Here is a 13422-nt window from a genome sequence, read left to right on the forward strand (position 1 = left end):
AGTCCCAGCACAGCCCCTGCCCCAGCACCCATTCTAATTACCCTGCCTAATTACCATCTAATTATCCACTAAGGGAGATAATCAAGTATTGGCCTTATCCTTAGGCATTGATCTTGTCAAGTCAAACTCTTTAAAGACTAAATCTTTTCTATCTATTAAATTCAGGGTCCTTTGACTGGCATTCAAAGTTCCCCAAAATATAGCTCTACCTTACCCTTGTAGACTTATGCTACTCCTTGCAAAGGACTCTTCTTTGCACCCAAACTATATCATGTGGAACATAAAATATGTTCTTTCCTGCCTCTCTGCCGCCACATCTGCAGTATCATTACTTACTCTCTTCATGAACCGAATTCCTACCCACTCTTCCCCAGTTTCCCCTCTCTAGGGTCCTTTTTTTACCCAACTTAACACTTTATTTTTCATCTCTCTAATGCACATAACATTTATTATATTTATCTGTGTACACGCTTTATTCTTCTACTAAATATTGCCCTTAGAGATTGTAGGCACCCAATAAAAATTGAATTGAATTTGTTGAATGAGGGCAGGGATCATGTTTTACCTAAACTTTGTTTCTCCTCTAGTACTGTTCTTTGTACACAGGAGACACTTAAGAAGTGTTTGCAGAATTATTTGTGGAACATGCTGAAATATGTGGCAACATGAAGAAATATTAGGATAATTTAAAATTCTGTTATCTTTAGTTTGTGGTAAAATGTAAAAGGTGTATGTAATAGGATCCACTTAGTTTTTAGATTGTTTTCTTATACTTAGTGACATACAAAGTAGATATTGTTTTATGTTTGATTTATATTGCTTTTTAGAGGAACAAAGATAACAAGCATCCAGTCTTCTATTATTATAGTTAATCATTTTTTTTTACTCTGCAATAACTAATTAGATGTCATAAAGGCAGTAATGAAAATTGAATATTATTTACAAGGATTTAAAAAATGTGGATGTCAAAAAATATTTAATGATTTTTTCAGGATGAAGGCTGGTTTGTAAGATACTGTCATATATAGCTACAATTATAAGTGCACCATCTGGGTAAAGAGGGGAGATTAAACAGGGGGAAAATATACCTTTCAGGAAAAGGGCATGCTTAAATCTGAAGGCCTCTCTGTGGTATCTTCCCAACTTACTAAACACAGTTCATTATCTCCAAAAGCTAAAGGCATCTATTAAGTAAAATATAAAACTTTGATGGCACATAGCAATCACATATACAATTTGTTGACAATTCGAATTTACATGAAGTAAAACAATAACTATGCCAAACCAAGTGGCTTTAGATAGGTTTGTAGTTATACCAAATTGTCCTGGAAAAGGACAATACAATTGTTGACAGTCTTCCTTATCTAATTCCTCCCCAGTCTTCCACTCACAGGAAAAATCAGACTAGGAACTAATGTACAGATCCGCCCACACTTTGGAAGTTGAGCTGGACAGCTCAAACATGGGCCTAAGTGTGGGTGTAAGGCACCTATGAATCCTAGTCCAGATAAAGTAATGAACCAACAGGGCCTATTTACCACGTATTGCTGAACTTGAAGGCAGTTTGCTCCTTAACAAGAAAGCTGCCACCTACAAAAGAAATGAAAACAAATAACTCCATTGCTCTAAATCAGGTATTTCTTGATTGGATCAGCCAAATCCTCAACATTTAAACAGCATGCATGTATGTATACACACATATGTTTATATATTGCCATATACATATATGCCTATTTATCTTACTACCTGTATATCATATACTAGCCTGTCAGAATATGCAGTCTAAATACTGTCAGTCAAAAATGGAGAATGCTCCCATCTCATTTCTCTGGCCAGTGTGTGTGTGTGTGTGTGTGTGTGTGTGTGTCTTGCACGCATCGTGGACCCCTTTGGCAGTCTGGTGAAGCCTAAGAAGCCATCCTCAGGATTTTTTTTTTTGATAATTAAAGGAAATGCTAAATTTGAGTTGGAGGTCAGTGGAAATAAATGTCATTTATTTTTCCATTCAAGTTCACAGAGCCCTGGGCTCCAGGTTTAGGAATTCCTGCTCTAGAATAAAGAAATGATCTTTCTAAAATGTGACCAGGAAAAGAAAATTACTTTCTTTTATCACCATAGGTGATAGAGTCCTAACCCAGTCAAGCAACTCGAGTCTTCCCTGGGTGACTTGATGTTGGTTCTGTGAAGCTCAAGGAATCCCTAAGATCCCTTTTAATGTCCAGGCAATTGTCCAAGCCTCTCTGGGTGATAACACTTGTAAAGGTGAGTTATGGGCTTGGGATTCCACACTCCTCGAAACTCCTTTTGGGGGTTACTGTTTTGCTCTTCCCTCCCCTCATTCTCCTCTTCTTTTCCCCCTCTAGTGAGTATTCGATCTCCATCCCCTACGACCTCTTCCTGAATTCCACGTGCTGCGAGCAGAACTCTGGCCAACAGCACAGAGAGGTCGCGGCTCGCCCGCTGCACCTGGAAGAAAGAGTAGTCACAGAAGCCAGCTAACAAAACCAGCTCCGGAGGGGGCTCTGGGATCATGGGCGTGACAGACCACACCCCTTCTCCGGGCCAGCCCCAGCCTTCCAATTGGCTGATGTCGTTCCTTCATCCCCCTCCTCCCCGGGACGGGAGCGCCAATTGTGAAACGGAGATATGAAGGGAGTGAGGGGAGCGCTCCTTCCCATTGGCCACCACCACTGTCATTCAGAACCCACAACCCCTTCCTTGTTGTCTGGGACGTGCTTGTCTTTTGAATTTGGAACTGACTGGAGGAGACTTATGCTGGAGTCTGTGGAACCGGTGGTTTCCTAGCGTGGTTGCGGGAAGGTGCCTAGAGTACTCAGAAAATCCCTGGTTCCTCCCCTGCCCTCACATTTAATGAAAGCAAAGCCGCCTCAATTAAAAGATTGCCCCGGGGAGGCTGGGGGGAAAAAAGCCCAAGGGTAACGATGGTATAAAACTCTACCTCCCTTTGCTCGCAGCTTTCGGGGCTCGGGGATTCCTTCTAGCGTGGAGGGGCAGCGGGGTTTGCACGGGGAAATACGGAAGCAAACCAAGAACGTGGTCCCGGTGATTGTGTCCCAGCCGCCCGGGACTCACCTCCTGCTTCTGCAGCAGCTGCACGACGGCCCGTACCGCCTCTTCCTCCTCCTCCTCCCCCGGGACTTCTAGTTATTACCTCTTCCTCTAAGAAATGAGACTCCAGCTGCTTTCTCTGCTCTCTCTCTCTCTCTTTGCTATTTAATTAAGAAGAGTCCGCCCGGACACTTGGCCCTATCCTATTGTTCGCTGCTGCCGCGGTTTGCTGGCTTCTCGGCTGCCCGGGGCTGGACTGGGGTTGTGTAGGGCGGGGTGGGTGTGGGAAGGAGTGAGCCTCCGAGCCATGGGGCGAGATGCAAAGGAGGCCGGCCGAGGCTGGAGCCAGCGGCACCAATGCTACCGCTTCTACTAGGCTGTCCGCGGCCAAGGGCAAAGGGTTGCTGATCAAAGTCCCCGAGAAAGTGCACCGGGGCCGCGTCCTACAGAGCTGGACAGAAAGTTTGTGTGCGTGCGTGTGTGAGTGTGTGTTGTGTGCACGCATCTCCCCTCCCCCGCCGTGCCGGCCCGGCGGGGGGGGCGGAAAGCCAGCCGCGCCCCCTCCATCATCCCTCTTCCCACCCTTCCCCCAGATGTGCTGAGAGGCACCAGGAGGGAGGAGGAGGAGGAGGAAGAAGAGGAGGAGGAGGAGGAGGAGGAAAAGCAGGAGGACCCGGCTTCTGGCTTGTGTTTTCTGACTTTCCCCATCCTACCACCCATGGAGGCTGCCGGGTCCTCAGCGAAAGCGGCCAAGGTCGGGGCAGGAAACGGGGGCAGCGAAGGGAGTCCTCCTCCTCCTCCTCCCCCTCCACCTCCCCCTCCGGCCCCTCCGGGGTCCGCAGGGTCGGGGGATTCGGAGCCCGCCCATTCCTCGAGCCCCGCGGCGGGCCCGGGCTCCCTGGCCCCTTCGCCCGAGCTTCCCTCTTACAAGCTTCAGGACTTCGATACGCTCGCTACCGTGGGTGAGTTTCTCTTGGGGAGCCGGTGGAAGGTTGGGGATGGATGGGGAGGAGATGGGCGGGGGGGGGCTGGAGCTGCGCGCACGGAGTGGCTTTGGGCTCGGGCTCCCCCCCCCATTCCCGGGCGTTTAATTCAAACAAAGGCACTCAGTGTTTGTGGAACAGTCAAGCCCGCGGCTGCCGCCCCTTGTCGTCGCTCCCTAGGTAGTTTCACTTAATGGTGTGCAGCCAGACAGCTAGCCGAGAGCACCTCACTTAACGTACACGTGTGTGTGTGTGTGTGTGTGTGTGTGTGTTTGTGTGTTTGTGTGTGTTTTTTCCCCAGTGCGGCTTGGGGCTTTGCCATCCTGCTCTTCCCCTGGGCACGGCTGCAAAGAAAAGAGGCAGGGGCAGTTGGTGTTTCATATCATTGCAAAGACTTTGGTCAGTCCGAAGTTGGGGGACTCCTTCAAACAACTACCACTTTCCTTCGGCCAACCTAGCATTTCTTGCAGGACACACAGTTCTTGCTTTCTGGCTTCTATTTGTCTTCGAACTTAATTTGCTTCTTGGCCCTTCATGAACTGTCAGCTTTCAATAAACTTGATTTTATTTTTTTGTGTTCTGCCTTAAGACAAAACTGGGATAAGGACTCTTGTTATTTATTAACTGTCTAAGCATGTCTGGTGAAGGAGTATACATATTAAATATTAAGGTATATGGTACAACAATTTTTTTAACCCATATACATGTTATAGTGAAGAGGTGAGAGACCTAGTACGTTTTTAAAATGCTAGCCTTAAAGTGCCAGGTGTCACACCCTTTTTTTGAAGGGGGAATAACATACCGACCAACATTTCAAGGACTCTTCCTTCATCTTGTTTATGTTGGCTTTCTCATCCTCTTATTTGGTTTTCATATTTTGTTTATGCTCTGGCGGTATAGTATGGTATGGGCACCTTGTAGGGGCAACCCCAGAGTTCATTTCTTTTCAGATAAGATTTTGACCCTTTGAAATCATTTTGAGCTATGCACACATGCTAATTCCAAACTGTTCACACAAGTTTATTGCATCACTCATAGTGCCCATTCTTTGCTAAGGGGACTGGGCCAAGATGTTGATAGTAAGAGAAATCATGGGATAAAAGTAACTTATTGTTGGTATCAGCCCTTCAATCTAATCTTGCAACATAGAATGACAGGATTTTAAAGTTGGAGGGGGACCTCAGAGATCATCTTGTCCAATACCTTTATTTTAACAGAGGAGGAATCTGCAATGCACAGAGAGGTTGTGACTTGCCCAAAGTCACACACAAGCTAGTTAATAGCATAGCCGCGACTAGAATTCATCACACCAGCATCACCTTTCTAGAGAGTAAAGTTATAGATCAGTTTGGAAGATATAGACTAGTCTGAAAGGCATTCTAAAAGGTCTTCTAGGGCTCCAGGTTGGAGGGCAGGTCTTTGAAAAGGATGTGTTTGATTGTGCTAAGAAACAGAAAAAGTGGCATTTATCTACAAACTAATGATAGTGGCAGTCATATTTTTACCTTTAGTTTGCTTCCCCCAAAGCTGATTGAAAATATGAATGACAGTTTGGGTGGATGAACAAGACAGCTGTGTGGATTGGTATGTGTATGCTGGGAGGATAGAAGAAGGACCTATGGGCAGAAATGACCTCTAGTCAGCAGTTAATACTGGAGAGGAGTCAGATGTAAGGATTACGGCACATGCTATATGGTTATTTGAGGGAACATTGAAGATATGAAAATCCTGAAATGTTAGAGCTGCAAGAAATCTGAAGACTCATCAGATTCAGATTCCTTATTGTACTTGTAAGGAAATATACACTGAGATGTGAATTATGAGCCCCACAGTTTACTTAGTGGCAGAGCCAAGATCAGAACCAAAGCCTCTTAATACCTGCTTCATGTACTTTGCCACTATTCCACCACCCTTTTTTATTGTTTCTGTTTTAAGGTGCATTGAGGCTGAACCAGGTTGATGTGGGTTGCAGAATTAATGTATTCTGTCCAAGATATGTAATCATGTGGTATAGAACAGGAGTAAGCCCTATGAAATGTACCCTGAAGAAGGGATTTGTATTTAGAACCCTTTGGAGCATTAGTGGCATCTCTTTGGCTTATGTCTAGGCTAGCACTCCCCTCTACCTTCTAGTTTTTTTGCGTATCTATACTACGTACATGTAGTTTCTACCCAGTAGAACATATACTCCTTGGGGTCAAATTCGATTTTTGTTTTTGTATTCCTAGCACAAACCTGATATATAGTAAGTGCTTAATAAATGCTTGTTGAATTATGTTGAATAGCGTAAGTGCTTTTAGACACTTTTGTTTTAAAACCTAGGGTGATCTTGATATGAAGGCTAATGATTTAGGAGAATCTTGCACAAAATCATGGCAATTATTGGAGGTGAAGGTTGGGCTCTAGAGTTCTTGAAATACCCAGGTGTCATACACATATAACTAGGCCTGGAAGAGTACCTGAAGTGTGCATATATACAAATACGTAAAATAAAACATCACTTGGATTTCTTTTCTTTTTTGGTCCAGGAAAACATTTCCTAAACCAATTTCCTCTTTTAAATGTTTCCTTGTTGCTTGCTTAAAACTTTTCCTGTTTTAAAAATATTTTGGTCACATAAGACACACTTAGGTGAAATGATGAATTGTTATCAAGTATATCTGATAAAATTGTAAACTCCCTTACATATTGTTTCAGAAAGTTAGCTGTATAATAACTCAATATTAGGCTGAGACAAAATGACTCCTAACATTAAGTTACAGAAAAGCTCTCAGAAGACATAGAAAGCTGGAATCAGAAAAAACAAAACAAAATAAAACTCAAAGGTTTTAAGTTATGTAGGCCAAACCATATTGAGGAAGTTTTTATCCATAATCTCTGGCAGATGATCATCCACCTACCTCTTGCAGCTCTCCCGTGATGGAGAGCCCATAATCTTTTGTAGTAGCCTAATTTAATTTTGGATAGTGATAATTTGTTAGACAATGTTTACCTATATTGAGCCACATTCTGTCTCTGGCTCCTTGCACTCATTACTCATAGTTTTTCTTTCTGGGGCTAAGCAAAACAACTCAAATCCAGCTTCCTTGTGACAGCTCTTTAGATATCCTCTCTGAGTTTTATTTCTAAATGCTAAATATCCACATTTCCTTCAATATATCCTGTAAGCATGGTGTCCAGTCCTCTCACCAACTTAGTCACCCTCCTCTGCGCATGTTCCACTTTGTTAATGGTCTTTGAGGTCCATTGTTCAGTTCTCCAACATGAACAATTCACTTAAGTGAAACTAGTCTCCTTAGGCAATTTATAGTGATAGAGAGTTACTTAGGACCTTGAATAGGTTAAATGGTTTGCCAGTCATGATGTGTCAGTTTGCACTTGAACCCTGGTCTTCCTAGTTCCAAGATCCGGTCTCTATCTACTGTGCCAACACTGCATCTCTATAATTTTGAAGCACTAAATAAATGAGTTATTATCCCGGACTTTATCGAACTCTTTTTTTTTTTATGGATTCCTATTGTATTTTTTTCCTGGTGCACTATGATTTAGTATTCATGTTATGTTGTTCATAGGATCAGAGGCAGTATGTATAGTGGATAGAGAAATTCTGAGGTGAGGATGGAGATTTAAACCTTGACTCCAACTCTAGTGTTATTTCCCATTTTATATATGTGTGTGTATATCTATATATCTATATCTATATCTATATCTATATCTATATCTATATATCTATATATCTATATCCCACCTGACCTCTTAAGGGTAGGCTTAATGGCGTATACAGATAGAACGAATGATGAGTCTTGAAGGATCTGTGGAATTTTTATAGACAAACAGATAGGCATTGCTTGGAAGGGAAATAGCGTGAACAAGGGAACAGAGGCAGGATTAAGTATATTATACATATGGGTTGAATTCTGCCTTTAAGCACTTACTTGACTGTGTGACCCTGGGCAAAGCACTTAATTTCCCATTGCCCTTGGTATATGTTTGAAGACCATAAATTTTAGAGAAGGTGGATATCTGCTTTGCTAGATGGAGTTTCCTTGTCTGGGAGATCCCTTTACTAATGAAATCACAGGTCTGTTGCCTATTCCTGTGATAGCATCTTAGCTCTGGGGTCTCTTCCCTAGAAACCATCTATTTACAATCTCCTTATTTTACAGATAAGGAATTGAGGTCTCAGGAAGTTGAGTGCCTTGCCCAAGATCATGCAGGGATTGAGTATTTGAGTTGGGATTTGAACCTCTGAATCTAGATTCCCTACTCTTTCCATTTGTACCATATTGCTATTCTCTAATTATGTTGTTTCTTATATAGATTAGAAAATTATCGAGGCCAGTTAGACCCTGAGTCATTTATATTTTGCATAGCTACTGAACATAATAGTCTATAATCAATACTTGTTAATCTGATTTTCAAGAGTCATTATTGTCACGAAGACTTGTATAAGGGAAGTGGCATAAAAATGTCATCAGACTTGTATGTCTGGAAATTATGTGGGATGATTATAATGCAAGGGATAGCTGGTCACCGTGTGTGTGTGTGTGTGTGTGTGTGTGTGTGTGTGTGTGTAATATTCATGTGATGTCAAGAGATCTAAGAGGAAGATCCTTAACATTAGTTCTCTCGTGTCCTCCAAAACTCCCCTCTCCTCCCTGTTCTGTAACCTTCCTACCCCCAACTTAGAGGACATAGATGAGAGAATCACAGAATGAGAAAGTTCAATTGAGTTGCTCTATGACTGTTTGAAGTAATGCCCACATTGATGAGATCACAGATTCATCCAAGTATTGAAACCACAGTTTACCTTGGCACGGCTGGTCACACAGATTTGCCAGTGGTAAATTTTTTTTTGTTTTTTGTTTTCTTTCTATTTCATTAGTCAGCCAGGCTAGAAGGTAGAATTACTAAAGGAACTAAATATGGCATTAAGATTAGAAAAGGTTGAAACTCTTCTCTGATATCTCATTCTCCATTCCCATATCTTCTCACTTAGATAGAACATAAAATGGAATTTTCTCTCATGTTGTTTCTTTCAGTATTTGTGAACTGAAGCTAAAAATATTACATGTGCATATGTATACAATTATCAGTCACAAATATATATATGTAATATGTATATATACACATACATACACACATACATACACATATATATGTATATATACACATACATACACACATACATACACATATATATGTATATATACACATACATACACACATACATGCACATATATATGTATATATACACATACATACACACATATACATATGTGTGTGTGTATATATATATATATATATATATATATATATAGTTTAGCATTCAAAGTCCTTTATAACCTAGTCCCCTCCTACCTTTCTGGTCTGCTTACATGTTACTCCCCAACATCTGCACTTTGATCCAGTGATGCTGGCTTCCTGGTGGTTGTACAAACAAGTCACTACATCTTTAGGCGCTGGGTATTCTTTTGTCCCTGTGCCTGGAACATTCTCCTTTCTCTGCTCCTACTGTTGACCTCCTTGGCTTCCTTTAAGTCCCTATCAAATCTCACCTTCTACAAGAACCCTTCCCCAATCCCCCTGCCCCATTTTTATCCTGTATATAGCTTGTTTTGTATATATTTGTTTGCATGGTACCTTTCTTCTTAGTTTGTAAATTCCTTCTGGACAGGGACTGTCTTTTGCCTCTTTTTGTATCCCCAGTACTTAGCACATAGTAGGCACTTAATAAATGTTTGTTGTTTGATTGTTTGTCTACATAGTTGCTATTTTGTTTTTGTGGTATTGGCTGCTACCTTATGTTAAGCACATATGAAAAAAAATAGTTAAGAGCAGACTGAAAGCTCCTCAACCTTGGCTTCAAGGTATTTAAGGTCTGGTGGAAAAAAATAGCACATATGGAATCTTAGGATTTTCATGCCAAACCAGTGCCTTTTTTCTGCTTTACCATACTTCAGGTGTACACTTTTTTTTTAGTGTCTTTTTCTTTTGGCTAGGCAATGGGGTTAAGTGACTTGCCCAGGGTCACAGAGCTAGTTAAGTGTTAATGTGTCCGAGGCCAGATTTGAGCTCAGGTCCTCCTGAATCCAGGGCTGGTGCTCAATCCACTGCACCTAGCTGCCCCCTAGGTATACACTTTTAAAACCAAGTTATGGATTTCTCTTCAGCCTTCAATAAATTACACTATTAAATTATATTATAGAGATTTGTTACTTTTAATTTTGAGTTGAAAAAGATGAGGTTTTTTTTTTAATACATGGTATCTCTGCCATATGTGTAGATTTTATGTTGTTTGAGATTGGAATAGGAAAGTTGTTTCTATGTGATTTTTTGAGAGGTTGAAGGGAAGTCTTTTATCCCTAAATATCTCACCATTAGAGAATCACTTCTGTTGTAGTAAATATTTTGTTCACTCAGTTCACTGTTAAAAAGCATATGTTTCTAGCTGGGGGGTAGCTAATTGTTAATAGTTTAAAGTGGATTAATCAAGAACTTATTGAATGACTACTACATATGACATCCTGGGAGTACCAAGACAGAAATAAAATAGTCCCTGTCATTAGTCAAGGAGTGTGAGTTCCATCTATAAAGACATGCACATATTTAATTATATACAAAATATATATTGGGTAATATTTGGTGAGGAAGATACTAGACAGGAGCAAAAGTCTCACGTATAAGGTGACACCTGAGCTAAGTTTTGAAGAAACCAGGGGATTTTATGACTCAGGGAAGAGGGGAGAGCCTTTCTGGGACAGGAGTTGGGGTATTCTGTGTGATAAATAAATAACAAAAAGGTCACTTTGGCCGCTGTGGAGTGTGGGAAGGAGCATAATGTATATAATAAGCTGAGAAAGACTTGCTTTTTTTTTCTTGTTTAGAAGGAGTCAGGGCAGTACAAAACAAACTAAATGATTGACAGTGGGAAGGAGAGTTTGAAATGCTATCATTGGGTAAAGGGAGATATTATGGTTTAGTAGAGAAGAGCTTTTGATTTAGAGTTAAAGGGCTTGGGTTTTCATCTTGTTTCTGCTACTTATTAACTGATAATTTATGGCAGAGACACTTAATCTTTTTGAGCCCCACTTTCCTCATCTTTAAAATGAGCATTTTGGACCAAATGACCTGAGGTTCCTACAGTTCTAAATTAATGAGGTGGTTTGGCTGTTGCCTTCAAGAGACTTGTACTTGAATTAAGGGAGACAGTATGAACAATGGGGACCCATATAGTGGGACCAGGAAGTGAGGTGGTGCAACCTGGGCTAATTTAAAAGGGCATAACATTCCAGATTTGGGAATGATATGAGTAAAGACACATAATTGGGAATGTGAATGTTATATTTATGGGAACAAACATGTGACAAAAGATAATCATTCATATTGGAGGGCAATGTGTTGACAGGGGAAGATGAGAAAGCCTTCAATTACTGTATAATTTTAGGATCTTATATTAAAACTGGAAGAGACCTGAGAGGTCCTCTAGGCCATTGGTATCAAATTCAAATAGAAATGATCTCTCAGGGCTCCATTTTTATTTAGAAAATCACAAATTAATATTATCTATGTTGTGTTATATTTTTATTTATTTTATAAAACATTTTCCCAATTACATTTTAATCTGGTTCAGGCCACACTGGGGAGTTTTGTGGCTGAGTTTGATACCTCTGATCTAGTATATATTCTTCTTTTAGTAGATGGGAAAAACAGAGAGGCAGGGCATTAAATGGCTGAGGTTTTTTGTGTTTTTACTCTGGACTATCCAAGCACAGGGTCTCTCATAGAGAATGAAACTGCATATTTTGGAAGGAAGTCTAGTCTGAATAAGTGAAAAAGGCTGATGATAATAGTGTTTATAGCATTTCGGAATTTAGAGCTGGAAAGGACCTTAGAAAATTTAGTTCTACGTCTTCATTTTATTGATGTGGAAACTCAAGCACAAAGAGATTTTGACATTCCCAAGGTTAGAAAGCTTGTCTACAACAAGTTCTTTTATCTCTTTAAGTCATTTATATGGCACATTGGGAAGATAAGAGTGCAGGGCCTTGGACTTGGAAGACCTGAGTTCAAATAACTTTGTTAGCTGCGTGACCCTGGGCAAGTCACTTAATCTCTGTCTTTCTCAGTTTCTTCAGTTGTAAAATGGAGATCATAATTAACACCACTTCCTGTGATTGTTGTGAGGATCAAATGAGATAATAATTATAAAGCACCTAGCACAATGCCTGACAAACATAGTAGGTGTTTAATACATGCTTATTCTCCTCTCCAACCCCATGCCCTTATGCTCTCATTGACATAATTTTTTTAGGGAAATGTTTACTTTTCTTTTTAAATTTTTTTTTACTTTTTTACTTTTTTTACTTACTGTTTTAAAGTGTATATAGTACTAAACTGTTAGTGTTTTATAGGTAGGAGCATTTGCTTTTATGAATAGTTAAGTATATTGTTACTGAGCTTATTTTGTTTGTAAATTTGAAAAAAAAGTTTGCATCAACAGCATTTCTGACATACTTAAAATAGTTCTCTTTTGTAGTTTAATAATCCTCTTTACACTTTTAGTTTGGCCTAATTCTTTCATTAGCAAATAAATTTCTCATCTTTGAGTTTGAAGTTCATCTTTTTCACTAATCAAAATTATTACAGCTTCTCAGTGACTAGAGTTTAAATTACTGAACTTTTACTGTATATGTAGAATAATCAGATGACATATCAGTGTGTGGTCCTACAAAGAATACTTTATCTGGAATCAGAAGACTTAGGTTCAAATTTTGCTGCTACTGCTCATTTCTTATGTAATGTTGATTTAACATAGCATTTAACCTCATTTATATCTATTTATCTATAAAATTAGGGAGTTGAATCCGATATCATGAACCATGATACTGGATTAGCTGTAAAGCCTTTGATCCCCTACAGCCTTTGATCCCAGATAGGCTTTTAAAATATTTTTACATAACTTATCTCATCTGATGAGTGGATATTTGTTGTAATGGATAGACAGCTGCCTTTTACACAGACTGTATTGGCCCCCTCCCCCCCACCAACTTTCTTTTTATTTTTAGTTCTTAAGCAACTGCTCGTCTACATTGGTAAAGGGATTTTACTCCCAAAACAAACTAAAATGTCATTTAGTGCATATATGTGTATATGTGTGTATGTGTATATATACACATATATAATATTATGTAATGAATATATACGTAAGAGTTGTTACTGCTTAGCACTGAGCTGAACTTTTTGTTTGGTCTGATAGTTTCTAGGTGATAAAACTGGTAAGACAGCTGATGTTATGTGAATGGATGTCTAATTGAGTTTTATAACTACTTAGTGTCTCCTATAGTACCATAGAAACAGAGACCTCAAA

The 13422-nt window shown here is 40.1% G+C and overlaps 1 protein-coding gene across 6 annotated transcripts in view; it reads left to right on the forward strand.

Moving 5' to 3' along the window:
- The first annotated feature begins 2838 nt into the window (after positions 1-2838).
- The window catches only part of PRKX (protein kinase cAMP-dependent X-linked catalytic subunit), a 141515-nt gene continuing 130931 nt past the window's right edge, over positions 2839-13422 (forward strand). For 2 of the 6 annotated variants that reach the window (XM_020992891.2, XM_020992892.2), the window contains exon 1: positions 2844-4031. In XM_020992891.2, the coding sequence (XP_020848550.1) occupies positions 3788-4031 (244 nt within the window). In that variant the 5' untranslated portion in view covers positions 2844-3787. Of the gene's footprint in view, positions 4032-13422 lie in introns of all 6 variants that reach the window. The other 4 variants (XM_078146128.1, XM_078146129.1, XM_020992890.2 and 1 more) reach the window with 4 other exon arrangements.

This window comes from Phascolarctos cinereus, unplaced genomic scaffold, assembly GCF_003287225.1.
Source record: "Phascolarctos cinereus isolate Bilbo 61053 unplaced genomic scaffold, phaCin_HiC Scaffold_726;HRSCAF=1367, whole genome shotgun sequence".
Lineage (NCBI taxonomy): Eukaryota > Metazoa > Chordata > Mammalia > Diprotodontia > Phascolarctidae > Phascolarctos > Phascolarctos cinereus.